At 38.5% G+C, this 25452-nt stretch overlaps 2 protein-coding genes across 4 annotated transcripts in view; both read right to left on the bottom strand.

Moving 5' to 3' along the window:
- Positions 1–316: 316 nt before the first annotated feature.
- Positions 317–18932, bottom strand: irf2 (interferon regulatory factor 2). Of its 2 annotated transcripts, none has more exons than XM_017704074.2 (9): positions 18738–18932; positions 16012–16104; positions 14912–15011; positions 14437–14613; positions 13329–13363; positions 13034–13148; positions 11244–11390; positions 6742–6785; positions 317–2970 (listed from the first exon to the last, which is right to left on the bottom strand). In XM_017704074.2, exons 2-9 carry the CDS (start codon positions 16096–16098, stop codon positions 2647–2649), a joined length of 1029 nt encoding a protein of 342 aa, XP_017559563.1. In that variant the 5' UTR covers positions 16099–16104; positions 18738–18932; the 3' UTR covers positions 317–2646. The 2 variants fall into 2 exon arrangements, with proteins under 2 accessions (XP_017559563.1, XP_017559562.1); XM_017704073.2 differs by lacking the exon at positions 18738–18932 and adding an exon at positions 18424–18444.
- Positions 18933–20420: 1488 nt separating this feature from the next.
- The window catches only part of LOC108431121 (caspase-3-like), a 5435-nt gene continuing 403 nt past the window's right edge, over positions 20421–25452 (bottom strand). For both annotated transcript variants that reach the window (XM_017704071.1, XM_017704072.2), the window contains exons 2-7: positions 24891–24985; positions 23940–24064; positions 23712–23840; positions 23122–23297; positions 22569–22686; positions 20421–21084 (exon numbers count right to left, since the gene is read on the bottom strand). In XM_017704071.1, coding sequence (XP_017559560.1) covers positions 20855–21084; positions 22569–22686; positions 23122–23297; positions 23712–23840; positions 23940–24064; positions 24891–24967 — 855 coding nt within the window. In that variant the 5' untranslated portion in view covers positions 24968–24985 and the 3' untranslated portion in view covers positions 20421–20854. The remainder of the gene's footprint in view (positions 21085–22568; positions 22687–23121; positions 23298–23711; positions 23841–23939; positions 24065–24890; positions 24986–25452) is intronic.

Here is a 25452-nt window from a genome sequence, read left to right as displayed (position 1 = left end):
TCTAATCTCTGCTGCATTTATGTTTGTCATTTTTTAGAAAGGCAAGTTTATAGAACGTTCATTATAAAATATATATCGAGGCTTTTTCATGTCTAAGATGATGCAATAGCTACATTTGGATTTTGCCTTAACATCTGCTTTCAGGATCATTTACCTCACATGTATCTCCTCTTGCTTTCAAGATGACTTAACTCATTTAGTTAACGTCCTGCTTTGAGCCAAAGATGGCCTGAAGGTAAAGTACCACACTGCATCAGACAATGCTAATGTGTACTTTCCATTTTAGCTGACAGCTTCAACAACTCGGATCCAGTTATTCTGAAACAAGCAGTGTTTAACATTTATTGTCAGGAGATCATTTCTTTACATAACATGATCTTATAGATTAGATATTCAGTGATCCACAGGATTGAGGAGCAAATGAATGTGTTTAGAGACACATTCACTTAGGTGAACACAAGCTTCCATACACAGCCACAGACATGCAGTAATGTGCAAAAGTTCTTGCCACCTGTCTGATTTTCTGCATGTACACAATCCTGCACCGAATATGTTTAGTGATTTTTGCAGTAAGTAGAAAAAAATGACACAACAGCTTTGTGAGTTGTTTTTTTTTTTTCAGGTGCAGTAAAATTGCATACGTGATCATTTGGCATGAAAAAGTAATTGCCACCTTCATTCAACTCAACCCGATTCAAAGCACAATTTGCACGTCCTGTGATAATAATTTCTCTTGAGATTCAGTCTTGGCTCTGTATTCATTTAATACATAATGGCTTCATGAAAAGTTGCTTATGCCAATCAGTAAGAACAGTCACTTCCGAGGCAATGTGGCTCCAGTGCTGCCCACACTCTTAAAAAAGATGGTTGTTCAAGTAACGTTCCTTAGTAAAGGTAATAGTTCCATTTAGAACCAAAAAAAAAGGTTCTTCTGGTGTTACAATGTCAAGCATTTTCACAAAAGGTTCTATATAGAACCATATAAAACACATTCGTCTTCAATCTAAAGAACAATTACACTAGGCAAAGAAAAATACAAGCATGAAATGGATTTATAGATAACTTCTGGTTCTAAATAGAGCCATTACCTTTACTAAGGAACTCTTGAAGAACCATCTTTTTAGGTGTGTAGCCAGACACGCATTCGGAACAGTACTAAAATTTCCAGGAGTGTCAGACTTGGCAAAATCATACATAAAAAACACAAAAAGTGATTATTTATAACTCTCCTAGATTTGATTTAAAAAAAAAAAAAAAGACGCCGAGCAAAAAAATGGAATTTAAGTCTCAAGTTTGCCCAGAAGCACCCACATGATCCTCAACAATGTCTTTTGGACAGAGGACAAAAATAGGTTCTCCTCAACAGTAAAAATGGTCAACGTTGAAGCATAATGGCAGAAATGTCATTGTTTCTGGAGCTGCTTTTCCTGCTGTATTATGACTTTCTGCTCAGCTATAAAGAATTTGGCAGGAGACTACAAAGCCTGTGAGCTGCAGAAAAAGCAGTCACACAACAGGAAACTGACCCAAAGCATACATGTGCACACTAGAATGGTCCATAAAAGAAATGAAACAAAACATGCAGTTTTTTAAAAACCTGCTCTGATTCAGTGGCATGAACCCCAAAAGTTGCAAACAGTTAAAAACATTAAAACAGTCACACATGAAAGAAAAGGCCAAACGTCCCCCAGTTTTCCCTGAGCCCTGTAAATGCCAAAAGCATTTGCTGTTGTTGCCATTGCTGCTGAGGGTGGCATGAAGGGGCAATTACTTTTTTGGCTGCATAAATTAAAGAAGTAATTATTTAGTTTTTGTCTTTGTGGTCAAGGCTAACAATAAATGCTGGTTAAATTGTCTCTACAAATACGCCAAAAAATGCAGAGAATCATCCTGGGGCAAATACTTTTTCGCAGCACTATGAAGCAAAATTTGTTTAAATGTACATTTATGTTCACACATACAGTAGAAAGCATAATATTCATGTACTTTCTTTTATGAAAAACATAAAATAAGTGCTTTTGGTTGTTCACATCCACTAATCACAAATCAAAACTTTTAGGGAGAAAAATAACAATAAAAAATCTTTAAAATAAAATTCCCTTTAGACCCGCCAATATATTGGCCTATGACTGGTTTTGAGTTCAGATATCGTGTTGTCAAGTGCAGTCTTTGGTTGCTGAGCCACAGGTTAAAAAATCCTCTCACAGAAGTGTATTCCACAGTCAACATGCTGCGGAGAAAGTAAAAAAAGGCCACAGATGATCTCATTCAGTGCTTTTCTATAAGGTGCTAAAGCTGATGCCACTGACTCTCCTCTATATACAGATTCCACAAGAGATGCAAACACCTCATGATAATGGCAGTTTTGAGATCCGAGTCATTGTACTGTACTGTACTGGACTTCTCCCTGAATTTAAGGCCTAGAATTGCATTGTACAATGCACTTTGCCCTGTATTAGGACAATTATCCTCACTAACTACTCAACCAGCTCGACATCCTTTATGACAGTTTATGTCCGCTGTGAGATCCTCATTTGGCGGCAACTTAATTAAGTCGCCCAGGTCTCTGCTATGTCTTAAAGTCCAGTATAGCCTCCGCCGAAGCCAGGCAACCTCAGGCTCAGGAAATGGTTCCAACAGCCTTCCTCAGCAGCTCTTGACAGATTTGGAGACGTCTGAGGTCTTCATGATGACGCTGGCTCGTTTCTCATGGCTTGGGGGTTGGCTGGAGGGCCCTGGAGGGTGTGAAGGAGGATGAGTCGAAGGGTTCAGGATACTCCATGCTCCCACACTGCTGTGGGTGCCGTGAAGGGAAAGAGGAGAGGGGTCCTGGACAGCAGTGATCCTAAAGTTAGGCTTGGTCGGGGTGATGAATGTGGACATGCTGGGCAAGGAGGTTCGCATCACAGAGCTGCCCATGACTGGCTTTGTATCCACAGCATTCATTCCCCATACACCTGATTGCACATGCTGTAGGACGAAAAACACAAATTCAATTTGGGCTCATGACAGACATGTAACAGGATATTCAATAGACATAATCTTCAGTGAGCTCTGCAACAGATTGCAAGAGATTGTGGTAAGAATACTACAAGATTCATTAACTTATCTATAAACTTTCTACCCATTTTCCTACTTGTATTTAGTCATTTTAACTAGTGAAATTGTATAATTCCTATTTGCCAAATTGAATAAGATAATTTCACTAAATAAAGTTACTTAAAACAAGTGAAAGGTACCTAGAAATTAATCAAAATGTATTATAGGGGTAGAATACAACATATCATATTGTATCAGGTTGTATTGTTGCATCATGACAAGCTCCTTGTGGCTAGTCATTTAGCTGGAGACAAACACATTAGCTGGTGGATCGAGCATAAGATCAGGACACTATAAAGCACATATTTTACAAATAGGTCAACAGAAATGGTCCAAAGTTACATGGAATAAAATCTTTTACATTAAAATACATAAAAATTTAAGAATGTTTTTTCCATCTCCCATACAACTATCATTTTGAAGCTTAACATGATTTCATATGCCAATAAATATATATTTTTTGCACTGCTCCAGTGCTTAACAATCCCATGAGCATGTTCTACAGCACAACAAACACATGCCATCCCTTTTTCTTTTTTTGGAAATGCCAGTAGATCTCTGTGTTCTGACACAGATAGAGAAGCAAATATTTGGTTATCTGTTGCACTTAACACTGGAACATGATCTGCCCAAAGTAAGCCTGTGTCTCTGCATGTCTTTTCAGGTAGACATCAGTGAGATTACCATAGACCCAACAATGTATCTGAACAAAGTCCACATAGCTTTACAGGTGCAATCACCAGCTTCCTTTACAACATAAACAACAATATACACACTCACTTGCCGAGTCAATTGCACTTTATTGATGACAAAGATAAACATCATGTAGATCATTAATCCTCAGCCACTAAATGTTGCAGCTAAAACTCAGTAGCTAACAGAGTTTCTGTCGTAGGCAGTGAGGTTTAAACACTACAGACATAACAGCAGTTGTGGGTTAACAGTGTTCAGGAGTTGAGACCACAGTGTTATTCTTAACTACTTTTGCCACGTTGGAGTAAACTACTCTTCCTTCTGTCGAACCCTGCATGATTCATCTGCTCTTTGGAATGCAGAGAAACCTCACACTAACGCATGCCCACCCTCACACAAACACACACACACACACACACACACACACACCTCTTTCTATTTCACACAGAGTATAACACACAAACCTACAGACTGTGAGTTCAAGGAGCACTTCCTTTAACTCAGAGATTATTTATTACAGCTTCAACTTCCAATATCATGGTCGCCAAAAGTGCTATCATCAGGCTGCAGCTTACTGCAAATGTAAAGCTGCTTCCTCAATGCTTCTAAATCAAATCTGAAATTATTGTGACGAATGACACAAGAGGCCATAAAACGTTAAGCTTCACTCCATTAGTAAGGGAGTGCATTTCCCACAGTGGGAGAATTACAACTCGTTTCCTGTTCAAACACTAAAATTGATACTATACACAATGCAACCCTAAACCTGTGGCCTCAGTGTGCAAACCCACAACTACCAAACAGAAAGCACACTCAAAATGTTCAAACTACCTTCAAAACTCATATTACACTCTTAAAGACCGCATATCCTACATTTTTCAAGGATTTTTATATTTTTTCCCTGATTTCTGCTTAGGATGTGGTTTTATATGCCAGTATTAATTCATTTTTTGTGATAATTTTCCAAATTTTCCTTATCACGTATATACTGTTTTGGTTCAAATGCATGTGAGGCTGATATATGCCATTGACCTCAGTTCTGATTGGCTTCCCATTCATCAAACAATCTAGGCTGAAACACTCATAACTTTAACATGAATGAGTGGAACTAAACTGCTGGTGGTTGCATTATAAAAACAATACATTTAAAAATGAGCTTTTCTTACAGATTAAGCCCGGTTCGAACGTCATTTAATTTATTTGAGGTCCTGGGGTTATTTATTCTTTTACAAATAGTTCTCTGTGATTATTCTACTTAATTTGAAAGATAGATCCCAAATCTCTGTAAATCACTAGCTCAACCTCCTTACAGATCACTGTAATCTAGAACAAATGCAAGATTAAAAAATAACACAAAAGCAAACAAAGAAACCTGGTCATACTTTACACATTATATTGAGAATTAACAACAGCTGTCTTCTCTTCCACATCCTTATTAAAGGAACAACAACATATGTCTCATTTATTAGAAATAAATAAATAGATAATCAAAAATAACAAAATGAATAAATTTTTTAAAATTATGTGTTGTTACACTTTTTTTTAACTTATTAGGTACATGTATTAATGTGTATCTATGACTGTTGTATGTCTGTCTGTCTGTCTTGTCCATGTCGGTTGTATAGCTGTCTGTCTTGTCTATGTAGTTTGTATCTTTGTTTGTTTTGTCTATGTCGGCTTAGCCAAAATGTTTTTTTGGTTTTTCCTTCTTTCTCACGTTGTTTCACCAAATAGGGTATTAGCTCGGGGTGGTGAGTAGTGGGTGGGAAATGATGGGGGATTTAAGGGTGATTCCTCACCACCACGGTATTCATATGACATCTGTACTGCAGTGGAGTACGAACTGGATGATAATAATAACATATATGTTATATATGTGTAAGTGTCTATATATGTATGTTTATTCATGGATGTATGTAAAGGTGTGTATATATATATATATATATATATATATATATATTGCTTTCTCTGATGTATGGACTGTATAGACTGGTGAGAGAAGGAAACATTGATGACATTTACATACTACATCAAACTCATATTTCAAAAACTAAAGAACATTTGATTATGGTAAGGTTCATTAATAAAATATCTCTTTTGGTTTAACCAGTCTATAGTTTGCTAAGTTTTATTTCTGCTGTCTGGTAGACCACAGAGGTTTTATAGATAACCATCAAGGCACAGGTCTTCATGGCATTAAGTGTTCTGTAAACCCAAAGCAATACATTTTACATCAGATTAGGAAGCTTTTTTAAGGAATTTTCAGAACTGCTGCAGCACATCTGCACAATCTGTAACACAATTAACGTCATTCTGTGATCTTTTTCTTTTTTTACTCCCTTCTTTCTGCTTGCATCAGAACTCAGAAGGACGGGAACTGAGAATGGGGTTGAGCCAAAGGTTGTTTATGCTGCCGTACTCAGGCTCGCCAGAAACTCCACTGTGTGGTTTAAGTTCCTAAGCTCTGAAAAGGGAAGTGGGTACATCCACATCCCTGTAAAGCCAAGCTGTTGCATTATAACTCAGAATAATGTTAGAACTCTTTGAAAAATGAAAAGTAGTTGAGAGTACACTGTGTGTTTATGAGACCTGTAGTGCACCACAAAGATCCGGTTACTTTGTACAGATCCTGGATCAGCTGTTTAACTGCTCCTAGCGTCAGTCCAGTGCAAAAAAAATCATTATGACACCGATCGGGAGTCAGTCATTCTTGGCTGTAGTGGCACAAACATGTGCCTGCGAGCATTACAGGAAGCAGACAGCAAGCAGAGAGTGGATTCTGGGCACTGCTCTGACGTAATCTTAAAGACGCAGGGGCATATTTACTTGCAACACTATTACCATCAGTGGGGTTCATTTTTTGGGTGAATGCCACTGCTACACTAATAATTCAGTCTACCTCAAACCACAGTGCTTTCTGAAACTGCTTTGGCAAGGTTTTGCACGTACCTCTTTGGAGTCTTCTTCACTCTGCACACTGTCAGTATCGCTCTCTGTGCACACAAGGAGAAAGGAGAGACAGAGGTGAGACCGATTACTCAGGGTTTTCCTGATAGACAGGTTACTGTGGGCTAAAAAAGAGGTTGGGTGAAAGAAAGAATGTAAGCAGATGAAAAACTAGTTCATCCACAACAGACCTCTCTTGTGTCTCACCAGATATACAGTGCTTAAAAATTTCCACACCAACTGTAAGCACCAGCTTTGTCATGATCTACTGATAAAAAGCCAACAACTGCTGTTCATATCAGACAAGTCATCACTCTCACTAGTTAAACAGAAGTAAAATTGCAGTCCCAACATTTAAAGCTTATTACTTTTAACTGAAAAAAGTTAAAGGGTAATTGCATTCATTTTTTTTTATATTTCTGCATAGTTAAACTATTAAGAAGCAAACATCCTTCAGAGTAGTTTGATGTGAAAGGCTTCATATGGTGAATAGGACCCAATTTCTGAAGAATTGAATGCCTCTAAAAGGGAGAACATGAAATGGTTTTGAAAATGCAGCCTGATGCCCGAGACATTGCTTTGTGATAGTTTTGAGATCAAATGCCCAAAATAAACGAAAGACCAAAAAACGTTGGCTTAAAATGTATTCATTATAATCACGCTAGATAGGTTCATGAGTGGCACTATAAAACCATTTTTTTCAGATTTACCGTTATTTTACCATCCATTATTAATGTAAAAGGCATGTACAGATTGACTCACGATTGTGGATGGCAAAAAAAATGGCTATAACTGTAGATGTTGCGACCCCCTATCACCACTACTATCAGGAAATGTGGTAAGTTCCTCTACAGTGAATGAGTTCATGCAAACATTTTCATATTTTAACAATTGCATTATGCAAACTTTGGGGAAAATTGGTGGAATTTCTCTTTAATGTTACAACAAGATTTGAATGCCACATATGAACCACAGAGACGTAAAGCTGAAGTAAGTTAACCACATGATGAGGTTCACATATATAAACATTGTTTTGCATGTTGCAGGTTATCAGGTGAGGTAAGGTGTATGCAGCAACCAAAACAACTAGGTCGAATTTGGCACAGAGCACAGATGAAAAAAAAAAAACCCTGTTTGGATTAATCATGAACGCCACAACCACGGTGCACTTGAGTGAGGCACTCACTCTCTGCCCTCAAACCTCCAAGGCTTTCTAAGCAGACAAGGACTGCTGCTCATTAAAAATACGCGCCTGTTGGGACTTTTCCGTTTAGGCTTGTGTGTGTGGTTAACAACAGGTTGGCAAAAATTTTGTGCCTGTTTGTCACTCTGTTTTCACAAACAAATAACTTGAAACCGATCTGCTCAATGCAGACATAGCTCTGAAAAACCCCTTTCAAGAACAATCTGAAGGATTACACATTAACTCTCTCCTCTCTGATGTGCCGATGCAAGGGCCTAGCTCTGGTACAGAGGTACAGCCACAGCAATAAACACAAAGCCAATGACCTTGGTTAGAGTACAGCCAGAGAGAAGTTAAGCCTTTTAGGTGTTGAACAACACAATTACTGAAATATGAGTCAGACCAGAGTCTGTGGGGATTCTCAGTTATTTCGAAATAACAATGGCTTGAGAATGAATAAATAAGTGGTGTTTCCTGCAAACCACTTTCTGCTTCACTGTTTGCATAAAAGACACTCTTAATATAAAGTGTGTCTATGTAATAGTATTCTGGACAGACCACAAATCTGGAAAGACCACAAATGCCCCTTAAGAGTGTAGAGGAACATGTTATTGATGCTTTGATGGCTTAGGATGCCTGATGGTAATCCTAAAATTCCTTATGAGAAATAGGAATGGATAAAAACCTGCAATATAGAAGAGATGTGAGCTTAGAAGCAGAAGACATATAGGGGAGTTCAATAGCTTTTTATTCGAAATTTCGGCAGAAATTCATTATTGAGATGTAAACAAATTCATTTATAGAGGTTTGATGTGAAATGGTGTAATACAGAGAAATTCTGTATTCGAATTCTTCAGATGTGATTCAGATTGTTTTTATCACCACAGATCTGACAAATTTTTCTTTTTTTATAATGGAGCATTTCACATGTTTGATGACATCTTAGCCTTTTAATAATACAGATTTCTTTTAAAACCCCGTGGAATTCTACTTTAAGAAGTAGCCTTCCTTGTCTTTCCATCTGATCTCAGTGCTATCTAAGAGAAACTTCTGAGATATTAAGGACTTCTTTTTTATCTTTCTCTGGGATTTATCTTTCTTTCCTCTAGGATTAAATTCCAAGGCTTATTATTGAGTAACTACACGGACTAGATGTTCTTTAGTTATAGACGTATGTAACAGAAGTGTAAAATCCACTGGTGGCCTTTAGAATATTCTGAAATGATGATCAAAATGAAAAAGACCTATCATGAATGATGAAACATAGAACAAAGATCATAAGCATACTTCTAAAAGAAAGTGCTGCTGCTGGTTACAGCAACATTTTAATGTGTTTTTTGATGATTACCGGACATCAGATATGCTGGTGCTTTTTGGGAAACAATACGCCTGTGTAGCCAAAGCATTAGGCAATAAAAAGACAAAAGTCCTATTCAAGCTAGATTAGTTTTACCAGAAGAGGTCTGATAACGTAGTTTGTAAGGAATTTAACTGACTGGCCAATTCAAGCAGGATAAAGTATCTGTGTAATTTCCTCAAATTACCACATATGGTCTGGACTGACTCATCATAGCACACTGAATACCAATAACTATCATAAAAACCGATAAGCAGGTTTTGTTACAGTATTTGTAGATGGTTATTTACTCTGAAATAATGACTGCCACACTATGAGTACTGCACTGCAGATTGGTGATGGATTAAAATCACAGATCTCTTTGGTAATTATAATACCTCCCCAGGTAAAACAAATCCAGCTAGGACTTGAAGGAATAGTTTAATCAAAAGCTAATCTTGCTGACAATTTATCAAAGAAACAAGTGATCAGCTGACACACAGCATGAAGCAAATGTCATCATAGTAATTGGTGCGTACTACTGTCCATTCGTTGTTAGCCATGTGAGCATGTTTGGCTGAGATATTACTTTAAAGAACCCCTGCACTCAATAACGTGTTTTAAAGCTCAGGTAGCAGCTTAGTTTTGTACGTCACAAATAAGCTTGAATGGATCATGGTCCACTATGGTAAAATATGCTAATGAGAGGACTACAATGTCATGACAGGAAACCCATAACTACAGAACACAGCCTACTCAGTGTTTGAGATGTTTAGACTACACATTTAGCCACTCGCTAAAACAGATAATGGTATTTCAAATGATGACAGTGTGACATTTATATCCCACATCCATCTAATAAACTGTCAAATATCGTGTATAGAGCTGTCTAAGCAGGAGGTCGCAGTAGCTTGGCATGCTACAGCTTCACATGCTTTTGATTCCATCTCACTAAAGATCCAATGACACAAGTTTAAAGGATTAGCACTAAAATATGAGGGAGTGAATCTATGTTTTTGTGAGTGGAGTAGTTAGCTAAGACACTCTTGCTCTATCTTCATTAGCACCAGAAGCTAGAGTTACCTTAGCAAGCAAGCTAAAACAGCTACACACCACAGCACATGTTTGACAGTTGCTAGTTTAGAGGAGAGCAGCACGGTGGCGTGGTGGGTAGTGCTGTCGCCTCACAGCAAGGAGGGCCTGGGTTCGATCCCCCGGCCGGGCGACCAGGGTCCTCTCTGTGTGGAGGTTGCATGTGTCTGCGTGGGTTTTCTCCCACAGTCTAAAGACATGCAGTCAGGCCAATTGGACGTGCTAAATTGCCCCGGGGAGTGAGTGTGTGAGTGACTGTCTGTGTCTGTCTGTCTGCCCTGCGATAGACTGGCGACCTTTCCAGGGTGTATCCTGCCTTCTGCCCGAAGACTGCTGGGATAGGCTCCAGCACCCACCCGCGACCCTGACGGAGAAGCGGCTTAGAAAATGGATGGATGGAAGTTTAGAGGAAGACTCAAATCAGAGCAAGTGGATAGTGTTGGGGTGACAGAAAAAGAGAATCCAACCTCTTCTGTAGTGTGTTAAGCATTTAACACATTATTAGCCTGATAAGCTAGCCCCAGCACAATCTGTCTGTTCAACATTAAGCAGTTGTTCAATTTCCGTTTTTCATTGGGTGATCAATTGAAAATCTCAGTATTAATATAAGCTCATTTAAAGGTCTGCTTAATCTATCCCAAAGGTGAAAACACTGCTTTTGGAAGCCTGGAGGGAAGGGCGCATTTATAATCTGCATAATTGAGCATATTCATGAATCTTTGTATTCTTAACGAGTGTACAGCTTTAAGGATTCTCCTATGCCATTTTACTGGTTTCCTGGGCATAACAATAATACATAAAAATATATAACAATTTATTATCCAACATATGTTTTTTTTCATAGTTTGAATGATGATTTTAGGGGCACTTTAAGAGGGTGAGAGACAGACAGACCTCCGTATGAGGACACTGGAGAGATCTGGAGAGGGTAGGGGTGGCTGGAGCTCACTGCCTGCTCCTCGTTCTCCGTCATCACCTCGATTGTCTGACACACCTCCGGGATGATCAGGTGGTCTTCCAAGGGGCTACGGCCACCAACTTCTATGGAAGAGAAACAGGGAAGAGAGAGTGAATATGAAGAACAGACAAGGGGGAACTGACAAAGCAGCTATGCGTGTGCGTATGTGTGTGCGCGAGTATGTATATGTGCAGATTGGAGTTCTTGCAGGACTTTAGATCAGACTGGGATAACTCTACAAGGGTTAAGTGAAGGAGAACTGTAGAAATAATTTCAACTGTCATTTCCTGAAGGATAATGTGATGAGGGAAAACAGGCATAGAGTTGTTGTATGTGTTGATGTATCAGTACATCTCTAATAATTCTAAGACAATCTACTTTTTTCCTTACCTGCATTATGACCCTCTGGGCCGGGCAGATAGGAAAACAATAATCAAAGGGATCAAAGGAATAATCAAATAATCAAAGGAATTAGGGATATTAGAAAATATATTGGAAACCATACTGGATAAAATGCAACGTTTGTTGCTTGAAACTTGAAACAAAATTTCACAGCTCCAAGCAAAATGCAAGTAATATAACATATGATCATTTCAAACAACTGTTTGTATTAGTGGACAAAAATAAATAAATAAAACGGAAGCTTGTTTGGACGATTGGAAATAAAATCTTTCCGACTGACATCATGCATGGCTGAGAGTTTTTTCACTTTGTTAGTTACCTGAGCCAGAGCAATAAACAAATTAGTTTCCCAAAGCCAGCTATTATGTAAATAGCTGCATTAAATACATAATATTTAATATGAAAATAATATGATAATGTCTCATATTTTCATGGTGGCTGTGTACCTGCCATGGTCCCAGGGTGCTATAAACTGAGAACTGCTTTTACATCCACTGGAAACTGAGAGGTAAAAAATTTAAACAATATGTTTATCTGTAAATGAACTCTAATCAACATGCGACAACTGAATAAAAAAACCTAAGAAAAAAAAAAAAAAAAAAGAAGAATAATGCCTTTGTGTTTTTATCAGTTGTACAATCTTCGACCAGAGGGTGAGTCACACTGCTGAAAACAAGCCTAAAATAAACCATACAGGCACACTGATTTGGAGCAGGCTTATCATGGGCTAGAGTAGCCATGTCATTTCACCCCGCTTTTAGAACAATGATCTGTCACAGAGCAGAGCTGAATATTCCAATGACACACAATCAAAACCTTTTAATCACTAAGAATCAAACTATGCCATGTGAGGGAATGTGCATGTGACTGACTGTAACTTCATTACTCCGGTGCTTGCCAGAGATGGACAAGTTTCTTCTTTATACCATCTTAATAATTCTTTCCTTGCTACTGTCATCCTCAGCTCACTAATTAAGGGTCTGGACTCAGATTTCTGTCCAGCTGCTTATTGGAAAAAAAAAAAACTTTACAAATAAAATTCCTCTGAACTGAATTGAAATGGTTTGCATGTCTGCCTGGGGTGGAGCTACATCAAGCAGAAAAAACTAGAAAACAGCAGACAAGTCTGAACACACAAGTTCTTAGCAAATACCAAAATAGCTTTTCAGATGAAAAAAGTTTAATATGTTGCCTGATTCCAGAAGATAGAGTATGTGTGTGTGTGTGTGTGTGTGTGTGTGTGTGTGTGTGTGTGTGTGTGTGTGTGTGTGTGTGACTGGATATGCGCAACTGTATGTACTGAGAGCTCACTCTTTAGCTGTACCTGTGGCTGCTGGTTGGTCTGCTTCCTGTTTGACTGTGACTGCTCCTGCTCCCATGTTCATTGCAGAGCCATTGGTGCTCTCCCAGGCAGAGGACACTGGGCATTGCTGCTCCTCCTGCAGGACAGACACACAGTCAGGACTAAAGAAGGCATAAGAGCTGGCCATGCTCTTTACTTCCACGATGAGCCATTCAGGATACTTGTCAGCATGAGCATGCAAATGAAATTACACTGGTTTTAGGTGTGAATGAAGCTGCTCAGTCTGTAAGTTAAGTGTCAAATGGCAGGACCTTACCTTTATCTTTACTTCCTTATCTAACCTCTTCTTTCCTATGAAAACAAAAGCCACAGATTTAAAACTTGGACTCAGCACATGGTATAAATCATTACATAAAAACAGTGAATACTCTACAGTTCACAATGGACCAAACAATAACAAATATTTCTTTAATATTTCAATAGCATATATTTCTACCAAAATGTATAATAATACTACTACTAATAGTTCCCAAAAGGAATAGTTTGGTGAAAAATCTAATTTAGATCTCCTTTAACCCCAAATATAGTCAGTCAGCCAAGACAAGATGAGTGACCAAATTCTGCTTCTTTACTTTAGCACTGGAGCTATGTCACCCACATCCCCAAACATCTCCTGACCTGCTCAAACACACAACCAGGTCTTCATTAAAGTCAAGGTCACTTGTCATTGCGGTCTGTGAACTATAAAAATGAACAAAACCTCAACATGTCACTAAATGCTGGATGCTGCCGTTTTACATGTTTAGACTGCATTATTATGGCTCACACCAAATCCTCCTGTGCTCTAAATAACATCAACAAGCGACCTTACTGAAGTCCTAAATGCATTATTGAGAAAAGATTTTGGTGGCTATTATAGCGCTTGTTAGCAATGTTAGCCTCATAGCAAAACCTGGACATCAGATAAGTCTTCGCTACATGACTACATCTGAGGTACACCAAAATGTGTGTAAATTTGATTGTTTGTGGAACTATTCCTTTAAACCGCCACAAAATACTATACCACATAAAGCCCAAATAGATCTGTTTTCCATTCTTAGGGCTTGAACAATGTTATAAAAAGCTTATGTCTGCAAACTTCCAGAAACATCTTGCTTGTTTTACTTGCCGTTAAAACGGCAAAGAGAAAATATCACGGTTGAGCTTTATGTCTTTTATTAACATTTATTTATTACTATATATTTATTACCATTTGTGTGTGTGTGTGTGTGTGCCTTATTGTAGTGTAGAAAATAGATTAGAAAATTAATTAAATATATAATTTGACCAGGGGTTTAAACTTTTGCATTCAACTCTAGCCATATACACAACAGGCCCATCTACACAAACATGTGCTTCTGTTGGTGCATGTGACAGACACTGACCTCTCTTTGACTGTCTCTCTGACGCTGACAGCATCTTGTAAACTCTGAAGGCGTTTGTTCCTTTTTTGATGCTCTTATCTTTCACCTCCTCAATGTCAGGCAAGGAGTTCATAGCACAGCGAAAGTTTGCTTTCCATGTTTTAGGGTCGGGCTTGTCCACCCCTGGCTGATACTTGCCTGAATATAATATGTAAAAAAGACTGAATTAATGAACATATCTGATCGTGCATCATACTGATGTGGTCACTATATCTTACTCACAACGCAGATTTATGTTCTCATTCATTTTTTTTTTTTTGGATCTGTGCATTTTGGCTCAGAGACTAAAGTTATCTGTTAGTGAGCGAGAGACAGGGTGAGTAAGTCATTTAGTCAGTCAAAGAGTTATTGTGTGAGGGAATAAATGGATGCAAATGAGTAAAAGAGTATGGCAATAGATCGGTGTGTGCATGTGCTTTGAATGTGTGTACTATACCAGTATGTATGGCCCAGTTTCGGAAAAGAGGAGCATCTTTCTCCACATCCCAGCCATGCCGTGCAGCATGCATCCATGGAATCTGGAAAATTCTCTTCTCCTGTAAGTACATACCATTCAAAACAAAAACATTCACTGTGTGGAGAATTTTTTGAGTAGGTGTGTGCAAGAGAAGCATATTTCAGATATAGTGAAAAGAAGTTCACATCCTCTATAAAGAACACGCTTCTGCACATTTTTATGTAGCTACTGTTTGATGAATTTAACACATTGGAAAAATAAACATAAAATGTGTTATTTTCAGAAGTTATGATATATGTTTATATGGAATGTGTTGTTGTTATTATTATCATTTTCAGTGTGTTAAGCTTAGCAAATAAACAGAAACTATGCACTAAAATGAGCAGAAAGTGCCATATTTAACTGTTCTCACTGTAGAGGAAGTGTTAACTTACTTTTCACTTAGAAAATCAACAAAACATGTAATTTGACCAGGGTGTTCACACTTTAGCATACATCTGAACATGCACACCACAAAGTTCAGACATGTGGATCATTTTGATAAGGCTGCACATGTTTTTGGAAAATCGAAGACAAGTATTGCACGGCACAGTGAATTTACAGCACAGACAAAGCACAGAAATGTGTCTCTGGATCTCATGTCATTTTGTTTGATATGTCTTATTAGCAGTGAAAACATTTTCTAAGGATGCACTGATATGGGAATAAAGGACTGATGCCAATATCTGATATTTTTTATGCACATATCTGCGTAGCTGAGGCATAATATTTGTAAAAACAGAAATAATGACTAAAGCCAGATGCACTGGCATCATCATCATCATATACAAGTGTAAAAAATAGGGGAAAATGCCAGAAAATAAATAAAAAGCAGATATTTCAGCATAATAGTCCAGCCCTGTCTAAATGGCCTGCTCTTTCTGAGTTCAATACATATGCCAATCAAATGTAAACTTCTGTCCGATTTTTTTAAGCAAATGTCTGCCAATACCGACATTTAGATGCATTACAATATCATGTAGATATTGTCATGCATCCCTACTGCTGTCCTCATTTGTAGGAAACTTCAATGTACGTACCCTGTTAACCCATTTCAACCCTGGTATTTTACATGAGTTTATCTGTTCCTCAAGCCATGGCCGCATACGCATTCTCTCCACGGGCATAGTGGCCTAAGGGAGGAGAAATGGAGAGAGAGAGAGAGAGAGAGAGAGGGAGGGAGAGAGAGAGAGAGAGAGAGAGAGAGACATAGTAAGAAAGACATAGACAAAGAGTCTGGACTGTGTCATTCTCAGATAGCATTTCTTCAACTACAGCTTTACCTCATTTTATTATGCACAGAAAAAAACACAGCTGATAAAGGGTCCCACATGCACTAGTTAGATTAGCCTAAAAATATCCTATTTTGGAATATTGATCCTATTCTGGCAAATTCCCAGCTATAAACCAGATGACTGTTTTATCCAAATATTTAAAACTACTGTTTTGACTCTGAGTTTCCAGCTTGCATAGTGTACATATGTCCTCAAACAGAAAGAGTATGACACACACAAGTCTATCCAGACAACTCAATAGAGCCACATCCTCTACTTTCCAAAAACTGTTTGTATAGACAGTTGAGATCCACACTGTAATATCTGACTTAACGTCTGGCTACAGTAAAATGAGTAACAACACTAAGCGAGCGCTCTCCAGAACAGCTCTGAAGAGTTGTTATCCAGCATGAATGAAGCTTGTGTACCATCAGCGGAAAAAAAAATCACATGTAGCTCCATTTTGGTGACTTTTATGGTGAAATGGTCCAAAATTGCTTCAAATAAAATCACTTTATATTCACTTACATTAAATGTTTTTTTTCCTGTACAGTTACCAGTTTGGAGATATATGTGTTTTTTTTTTTTGGACAGTGATGAAATTTAGATGTTTTATCAGTGTGTGTCTCTTTTGACTAAATAAACAGAGCATAACACCCAATCATACAATGTGTCGACGAAATATGAAGATTTCTTTACTTCTACATACATAGCCATTCATATTAGGATAATATAGTCAACATTCAGCAACATTACATTTAATGTAACTGACTATGTATGAGTTGTCATCATATTTTCATTTGAGAACTATGTAAACTCAATTAAAAGTGGTCAGGTAGGACTGTAGGAGTAAGTCGGATGTTTCGAGTTGGTGCTCTAATTAGAATCTTTCTGTGATTTGCCAGCATCTGTCATTGCTGATAAAGCAGGCCGAACTTCAGTTTGAACCTGCATGGCCAGTCTTTCTCATCTGCTCTTTTTTCTTTTTTGGCAAGGCACGAAACAAAACACGGTTAGTGATTTGCATGTAATGTTTACAGCTAGTAGACCTACCTAGTGTTCAAAGCAAAAAACATACCGCCTATCTTAAATCTTAATCAGTGTATTTTTTAACTAAATGGTTCATTGTACTAACTTGAGACAAATTACATAGGAATCACTGGAATAGTTTATGCAATCATGTAATTAAATTACAGTATGAATAACCTCAACAACTATATTTTAACCCCACAAACACTAGGCATATCATTCATTTATTAATCTTAAGATGTTTTACTTTGTGTGTATAGCAACTATTATGAATTATTTGGTCACTACTATTCAACTAACATGTACGTTACATAGTTATTAGAGTAACTGAAGTGTGGGTCCACATACAGGTCCACCGGTGTTCGATGAGAGACTGTTCACCTCTAAATAAGAAAGTGACATTCAGTACATTTCACTAAACCCACACATTTGTCCTCGGGTGTATGTTCAAACGATTTGAGTTCACGTTATAGAACGTAGGCATAAATCATCTGAGCAGCTAAACTAAACCCTCATTTTTACAGTGAGGTTTATTTCTCGCCACGCTGATAAACTACTGATTTGAAATTATATGGGGAGAAGTGCAGGCCTTAAACTGAGGGGGCTGAGCTTCTGCTCTTTGGCTTTGACCTCCTGCTCCTCCTTTCAAAGCTCTTGTCTTTCGAGCTCCATGTAGGCCTAAATAAGCCCGAAACTGCGTCTGTGGCCAAAATGGTCCTCGCTTAAGTTGTAAAACGCTGCACAGTCAAGATCCCAAATATACAGACAGGTTACTAATTGACAAGATCAAGCACTGGTGCACTGAAATAACTAAGAGAAAAAGCACAGAGTACAGTACAGAGCAAGAAGTCATATGACATCAGAGCTCTACATTTCCAAAACAAAGAAGATTAAAATGCACAGCCATGGCTTTGTAAGTCCAGCAGATACAAGAACAGCCTTATAAGCACTCGAAGGTTTACCTCCAACTCAGCAACTCGTGTGATTGAGAGAGAGAGAGAGAGAGAGAGAGAGAGAGAGAGAGAGAGAGAGAGAGAGTGTGTGTGTCTAGATAAACTGATAAAAGTTATAGCCTCCACAAGACCACAAACAAGACAGCTGTTTCAGTCCACTCCAGTCTGCAGATATGAAAAGGCTGTTGAGACTTACGCTGTCGTCCGTTACCAGCATTCTCACCGCACTGTAAATGGCGATCGATGTAGCAACTCTCTCTCTCTCTCTCTCTCTCTCTGGTCAAGTCAAGTCGCTCTGGCTACGACCTGTCAACTGCTCCCAAACTTCAGCTTCACCGTCCACCAAGCACCACGCAGTGTCAAGTCATTTCAAAAGTGAAAATAAACATTCCCAGATCCCGACTGGATGAAAACACTGGCACTTTCGTTTTTGTGCTTATCCACAGCGCTGCTGCTACCCAGGCTAAAGAACAGCCAAGCCATAAATAAGAAATGCGGAAATGTCTTTACCTGTGCAATGTGTAGAAATTCGGCCTCGGTTATGTGCAAATAATGTCGCCGAGGATGCGAACAGACTGTCTTTTAATTCGTAAGCGTCGATAACAAAAAGGGAAACTTCAAATTAAACCGACTTCGGTATCCAGATCGAAAGCAAAACAAGTAAAGGAAACAGTGTTCGGTGGAAATCCCCTCCCGTCTCGAGCTCTCCGCTCTCGCGCTGTAGACAGCAGCGACTCGTGAATGAATCGCTCTTGTGAGCCGGTTCTTTCCAATAAATCGGTTCAGAACTGAAAATGTATCTCTTTATTTCTTCGACGTCTAAGCAAAGTTTAAGTACGTGAGCAGACGCAGCGTTATTTCATTAGCTGAATTAAATGTCATCGCATGCGGAGGTGATAAGAATAAAGGGGGCTTGATTTGGGAATCAATGAATCAGACGTCAAATGCGTCGAATCAGACAACTCGTAAGCATCGGTTCGGTAAACTGAATCGAACTTCCTATAACACGTAGCTAGAGGGCGCGCTACCGCACGCCTGTATTGCGATGCCTGTGCTAGGATTGGCTGGGGCGTCCCGCGTCCTGCGCTACGATTGGTCTGAAGAGGGATTTGTCGGAATACAGGTGGGGAAAAATATAACACTCAATTTCGTTTTCACTTCCCTGTGGTTCTTTACCACCCCTTAAAGTGAGAGACAGCAGGAATAGAAACTCAGGTCACAAGAAAACGCGTTGACTTCATCAGAATTTTTGCGGCAAAGATGTAGGCTTTCGTCTTTGCCCTCACACGGTTTACTGGCAAAGACTACTGTGGAGTAGATTTGATTTTTTATTGATTTGACGGAGAAGCGGCTTAGAAAATGGATGGATGGATGGATAGTTAGTTGGTTAATGAGGCGCATTTTTTAGTCCATTCTGGTAATTATGGTAACAGACTGCATGGTCATGGACAGTAGCAAAGCCAAAACCAATCCTTTGTAACTGCTCCAATGTTAACTAACATCTACCGTGCAGCTGTTGTAAATAACAGCTCTTACTAGAACTGAGAGCCATTTTATCATACTACATGCATTATTCCTATATGACCCCAACAGCCTAATCAGACTTGTCTTGCAGAGCACATTTACTCAAGTCTTATCTGCAGGGTTACACCCAACACCGGTGCAGTGCAGTCAATCCTTGACAGCAGAGTTTGGACACACTTTTAATGTGGTGCATACAAACACCACTGAGCAGGGTTAACACACACAAAAAAGTCACATTTCGAAAGCATTTCTCTATGCAGCACCATTTACTATTAGACTACTACTGCTTGTGCCTCATTGGTTTGAATAGATTGCACAACATGGTCCAAGTTGATACTTGCTGAAAGAAATGGAAATGAAACCATTTAAAGTGACGTTCTGCTTTCTGTTCTGCACAGAAACACATCTTTGGAAATTGTGTACTCTAACAGCAGGAGGCTTGTTTACCTTATGGTGCTCTACTAATACATTTGATGATTGTGTCACTAAAAGCAAACTTTTCGTGTAATCATTGTGTAACTGCATCACTTCACAGTCTGTTTTTCTCATACATTCAAAAGGAAACACGACTCTTGTTGTAGTCATGACTGAAAAACACATTTGCTTAACTTGGCATAGTAATATGCAAAGACAGTAATGTCATAAAGTGAGCAATAAGAAATAAACAACTATGTTTCTAAAGATGTTTATTCAAGGACCCTGAGTTCATATAAGAAAATATAAGACTATCTGTACTACACTTACTCTACTATACTAGTCTATACTATACTTACTATACTATACTAGTCTGACTCTACTATAAGACTAAGAATAATATCTTATGCTTCACTGCAACATTAGAAATGTGACACATTTTAGAGCAGAACCAGAGAACAGTCTAGCTAAAGCTTGACTAAATCACACAGAGTCTTTCTCTTGATTGTGGGTAGAGTAAACAGTTGTAAAAAATAAAAAAAACCCGTCTGTGTTACTGTTGTGTTATTCTTTGATTTGCCTTTGCTGGCCCCTGTGAAAGGCCACTGTGTAGTGTGCAGCAACTAAACTTCTGTCTTTTTTTAAATAATAATACTCCCTCCTAGATCTAACTTCATTTGTTTTGAAAATCACTTTGGAAAGTACAGCTCTTTGGTCAGCATGGACATAATGCATGGTATTTGTTTCATAGCGTCAAATCCTGGCATGTTGGAAGAAGATTGGAACTCCAGCGCCACCTTGCGGTTCACACGTGTCATGATCTGCATGATCTCCAGCTCTCTGCCATATTTTTCCAGCATCTCACACAGGGCGCATATGAACCATGACCCGTTGGCTGTGTTTCTCCAAGCATAATAACCTATATGAAAGGAGATATGTACACAGAAATGAAGTACTGAACATATGTGCACTAATGGTTATGCAAAACCTGCAGACACATCAAATCAACTACATACAATTGTGTGCAAAAGCTGGGGCACACCTGGACAAATGATATATTTAACTGATTTTTGAAGTGAAAAGAACTGAACACAAGCTCTGTAGCAAACCTTTTTTAAAAATAACATTTACAGCAAATGTTAGAGCATTGTTATTTTATATTTGATTAACTTAAACAATAGATAAAACATAAAATAGCCCTGACGCATGTGCATAGGACACCAAGTGAGTACATTTACATGTAACACCCCCTGTGGCAGATATCAAGCTTGCAAAGGCTTTTTTGAGTCTCTCCATCAATGTTTTAGGAATTTTCACCCACTCTTTAACAAAGAATGCTGTTAACTCTATGATCATTTTTGGCTGTCTTTCACACTTCAGATCTAGCCACAGATTTTCAGTGATGTTCAAGACAGGAGACTGTGAGCCCTGTTTCAAAAATTCATCTTGAGTTTCTTGATGTAAAGTGCATTTTGAGGCAGGTTTTGGATCACTGTCCCGTTGTAGAAGGCAACCTCTTTTCAGCCTTAGTTTCTGAGACACAGTTGCTTCTAAAATCTGTTGATATATAGTAGAATCCATTCCTCCACATACCTGAGCAGTGTTTTCTGTGCCTCTGGCTGCCACACAACCCTAAAGCATAACAGATTCACCCCTATGGGAACATCTAACAATATGTTCTTTTCATCACATTCTGCTTCTTTTTTCTCCAAATGTACATCTTATGATTGTGGCCAAATGTACCATTTTTAGTTCATGAGTCCACAGCACTTGTTTTCACTTTCTTATTTTTGCAATGACTCTTATCTTGAGGCTGCAGGTGCAGATCCCATTTGTGTAAGCAACAACTGCTCTATCCTTTGCTGTAATATGAGGCCTTGCTTTGCCTTTCTGGACAGTATATGAGATATGAGTAATTATCTCTGATTATCTCATCTATTTTCCTGATCTTCCAGATGCTACCTTGTCTTCCACAATTTTCCGCAACAGCCATGGTTGCTGAGTGTTGGCAAAAGGTTTAATGAAACAGAAATGATTACATTCTTGAATGTCATCACTTGAGAATTCCTTTTGACAATTACTGACTTGCCAAACCAGTCCTAATGAGTCAATTAATGCCTACATGGCATTATAACAGAGGTCATTTAGATACATCAGTCTTAAAGAAACAGACTTAAAAGCAGACTTTCATTCTAAGGGATAAACAGAGGTTGGAAATAGGTCAGGTATAAAGAAATGAGCTGTTTTTGATACATAAACCCAGAAAAGCATCACAAATTGACCTCAGGGAAAAAAAAAAACAAGAAAAAAATGTAGTGTATGTGCCCTTTAATAAAAGTTAAGAATATAAATGTTTTCTTCTGTTAGTGATGAAATAGATTCTGACATAATACAAATTCCTACCTGGAGCAGTGGAGTATGCATACAAGAAATCTGCTTCAACAGGAATCTTGCATGCAGTCTCTGAATCAGGACTACTGTCAGTCTCGATGCCAGGGTCCAACTCTGTTCCACGACACGCCTGAATTCAATACACATAATTAATAGGTCAGAAAGTTTTTTACAGAGGGACAGTGTGTTACAATCTGTCACCTTATGACCAAACTGATGACAAAAAGCCGAAGGAAACTGGAAACTACATGCTCATGGTACAGATTGCACTTGTGCAGAAAAATGTACAGTTGCTTTTTGACCTAGACATTGGAGTCTAAAGGTCTCATGTACAGTCCCCATTTAATGCTTGAAAGGTACAAAGAAAGACAGAAAAGAAGAACAATCACGGCTACACAAACTAGGTGCAAATGAGAAATGCATATGCTTTTTGACAAAAGGCCAATGTGTCTATAATATGTTTGCTATTATACTGAATAAAGGTGAGGCTATATTTCTTGAAAAGACAGGTAATCAAAGTGATGCTTAAAACATCTATAAATCATGTAATCATTCTGAATCTGACCTGTATGAAGAAGAGTTTAGGTTTGCCAACTAGAGATTTACACTGGTTTCCTCTGAAGAGTCGTGTTAGCTCCTTCAGCTCCAGGCATCCATCAGTGCCATAGATCACGTCTTCATCCCCATGACTCAGCAGCACACAGACAAACATGGCTGACTGGCTGTGGTCCTCCTTGGATGCTGAGGTTGAAAGGACATGCACTATTTTACAAACACTAATTTGGGGTTGGTTAGTGTAGTGGTTAACACCTCTGCCTTCTACACTGTAGATTGGGGTTCAATCCCACCTGGGCAAACACCCTACACTATACCAATAAGAGTCCTTGGTCCTAACACCACCTTGGTAAAAATGATCAAATTTTAAGTCACTCCAGATAAGAGCATCAGTCAAATGCCAAAAATGTAATTTACAAACAGTTTCCTGTATCAGTGAACAGCTGGAGCATTTATATAAGCACCAGACAAAACAGAATGTAATAGCTCTCGTAGTGATAAAAATCACTATGGGGTCACCTTTCACTTCAGCTTGTGGGTTTCACTTATGGGTAATAAATACGTCAAGTAATGTAAATGTGCAATAACAATCCATAAAACCTGCTGTTAAAATCTGCCTCATTTGTGAAACGGTTCGATTGGTTTGGACAGAAGGACTGAAACCCAGCTCTCTGAAGACTTTCACCACTTTTCCTGCATCCACATCTGTTCCAGCTCGGTCTCCCATCCCTTTTAAGGAGAATAAAAACAAAGAAATTAACATTCTCTTTGAGAGTCAGTGATCTCAGAGACCAAGAAGTGACAATTCTTGTCTGATTTAGTTCTTACCTGTTTCAGGGTTAAAATTCTTGTTGTTGATGATGACGCACCTCCCAAGTTTAGGGTAATCTGTTCGGTACCTGAATACATCAGAAAGTGCTTTGGCATTTGCATGAACAGGTCCGCTGTGAGACCTAAACAAAGCGTGGATACATGTTAGACACTTTGATACATTTTGTAGCAGCACTGCTGAAAAGAATTAAAAGGAATTCCATCAACCGTTTAAAAGGGAAGTAAACAAGTTGTTCAATTTGGTTTCATGAAAAACACACTATAGAGAGACTTACTAAGTCAGATTGGTACGAAATAGAATGAAATCTGGGGTCCAAAGTGTTTAAAGTCCCTAAAGTCTACCTCACAAAATGTTATTACACAACATGATTATGCTTCCTAATATCTCTCCTGAAACATGCAGGGTGCTAATAGAAGCAAAAGGAAAAACTCAAGGAAAACTGATTTAAACGGATATAAATATAAAAACTCAGAAGACGTGTGGCTTCACTGATTGTTTGGATAGCAAACCAAAGGGTAAACCAAATCTTTCCATTGCAAAAGATATCCTGACCCCTGGTTCCTATCACTAATACATCTAAGAAAAACAAATGGGTATTTTTTTTCTGCAAAGGGACATTTTTCTTGGAAGTATTCCACAGGAGTTTGTTTACTTCTCAACAACCAATTCACCCCTTCCCCTTCGATGGGAAGAACTACAACTTGTGGTGTATAACGCAACTTCTGGAAAGTTGCTTCCACAGCCTTTTGTAGTTTCTGTATTCTAAATATGTCCCTTCCCAGAAATAGTACGTTTTCTTCTCAGTTTGGTTGTGCAACTTGTCCAGTTTTCTCCTGGATATCAAAGCTAGGTGGAATAGGAAGTGGCAAAAAAATCCCATAATACATTTTAGATAATCTCACATTTTCTATGTATTGTAATTTTTAGCATTTAAAAAAAATATTTACCCTTTAGGTTCAAACCCCTTGGCATCCACACTGTCATCTCCATCTGGTTTTCTGCTACCATTACCTATGTCAGACATGGCCACTACAAGAACACACTGAATGAAAAAGAGAAAAATACAAGCAGTTTAACAGGCATATGGTAAACAGGCATATATGTTTGGAAATGTCTATCGAACAGCAGAAAAGACTCGCACAATAACAACGTATGTCAAAACATCTGTATGATGACAATGTGCTGACTCAGGTTTTCAGCAGAGAACTTCTCTGATCTTTTTGCGTGTTTATGCATGTGCTTGTTTGTGCTGCTCATGCGAGGGAGATATAATAGACAGAAAGGACTGCCATACTGTTCCTTATTTCCCCTTTTGACAGCCTGCGCGCTGAATATTTAACAGACATTTAGTTTCAGTTTTCAGTTTGATAACTATCTGGAGGTCAAACTCAGAAAACTGCTTGTTTGGGAACATACACAGAAGATCAAACACCATTAAAAATTCAAATCATAGGAATGTCTCCTGACTAGGGCGGGCGTGGGGACTGACGGCCAGTCAGCCATAGGTAA

This window comes from Pygocentrus nattereri, chromosome 8, assembly GCF_015220715.1.
Source record: "Pygocentrus nattereri isolate fPygNat1 chromosome 8, fPygNat1.pri, whole genome shotgun sequence".
Lineage (NCBI taxonomy): Eukaryota > Metazoa > Chordata > Actinopteri > Characiformes > Serrasalmidae > Pygocentrus > Pygocentrus nattereri.
This window is presented reverse-complemented; position numbering and strand designations above follow the sequence as displayed.

Bases quoted from the DNA above. Each gene is read 5' to 3' on its own strand.
- irf2 (XM_017704073.2), bottom strand. From the start codon at position 18,444: ATGCTGGTAACGGACGACAGC. The intron at 16,105-18,423 runs GTAAGTCTCAAC...CTCCTCCCTTAG, and splicing joins TGCTGGTAACGGACGACAGC to GCCACTATGCCCGTGGAGAG. The intron at 15,012-16,011 runs GTACGTACATTG...ATGTACTTACAG, and splicing joins GGTTGAAATGGGTTAACAGG to GAGAAGAGAATTTTCCAGAT.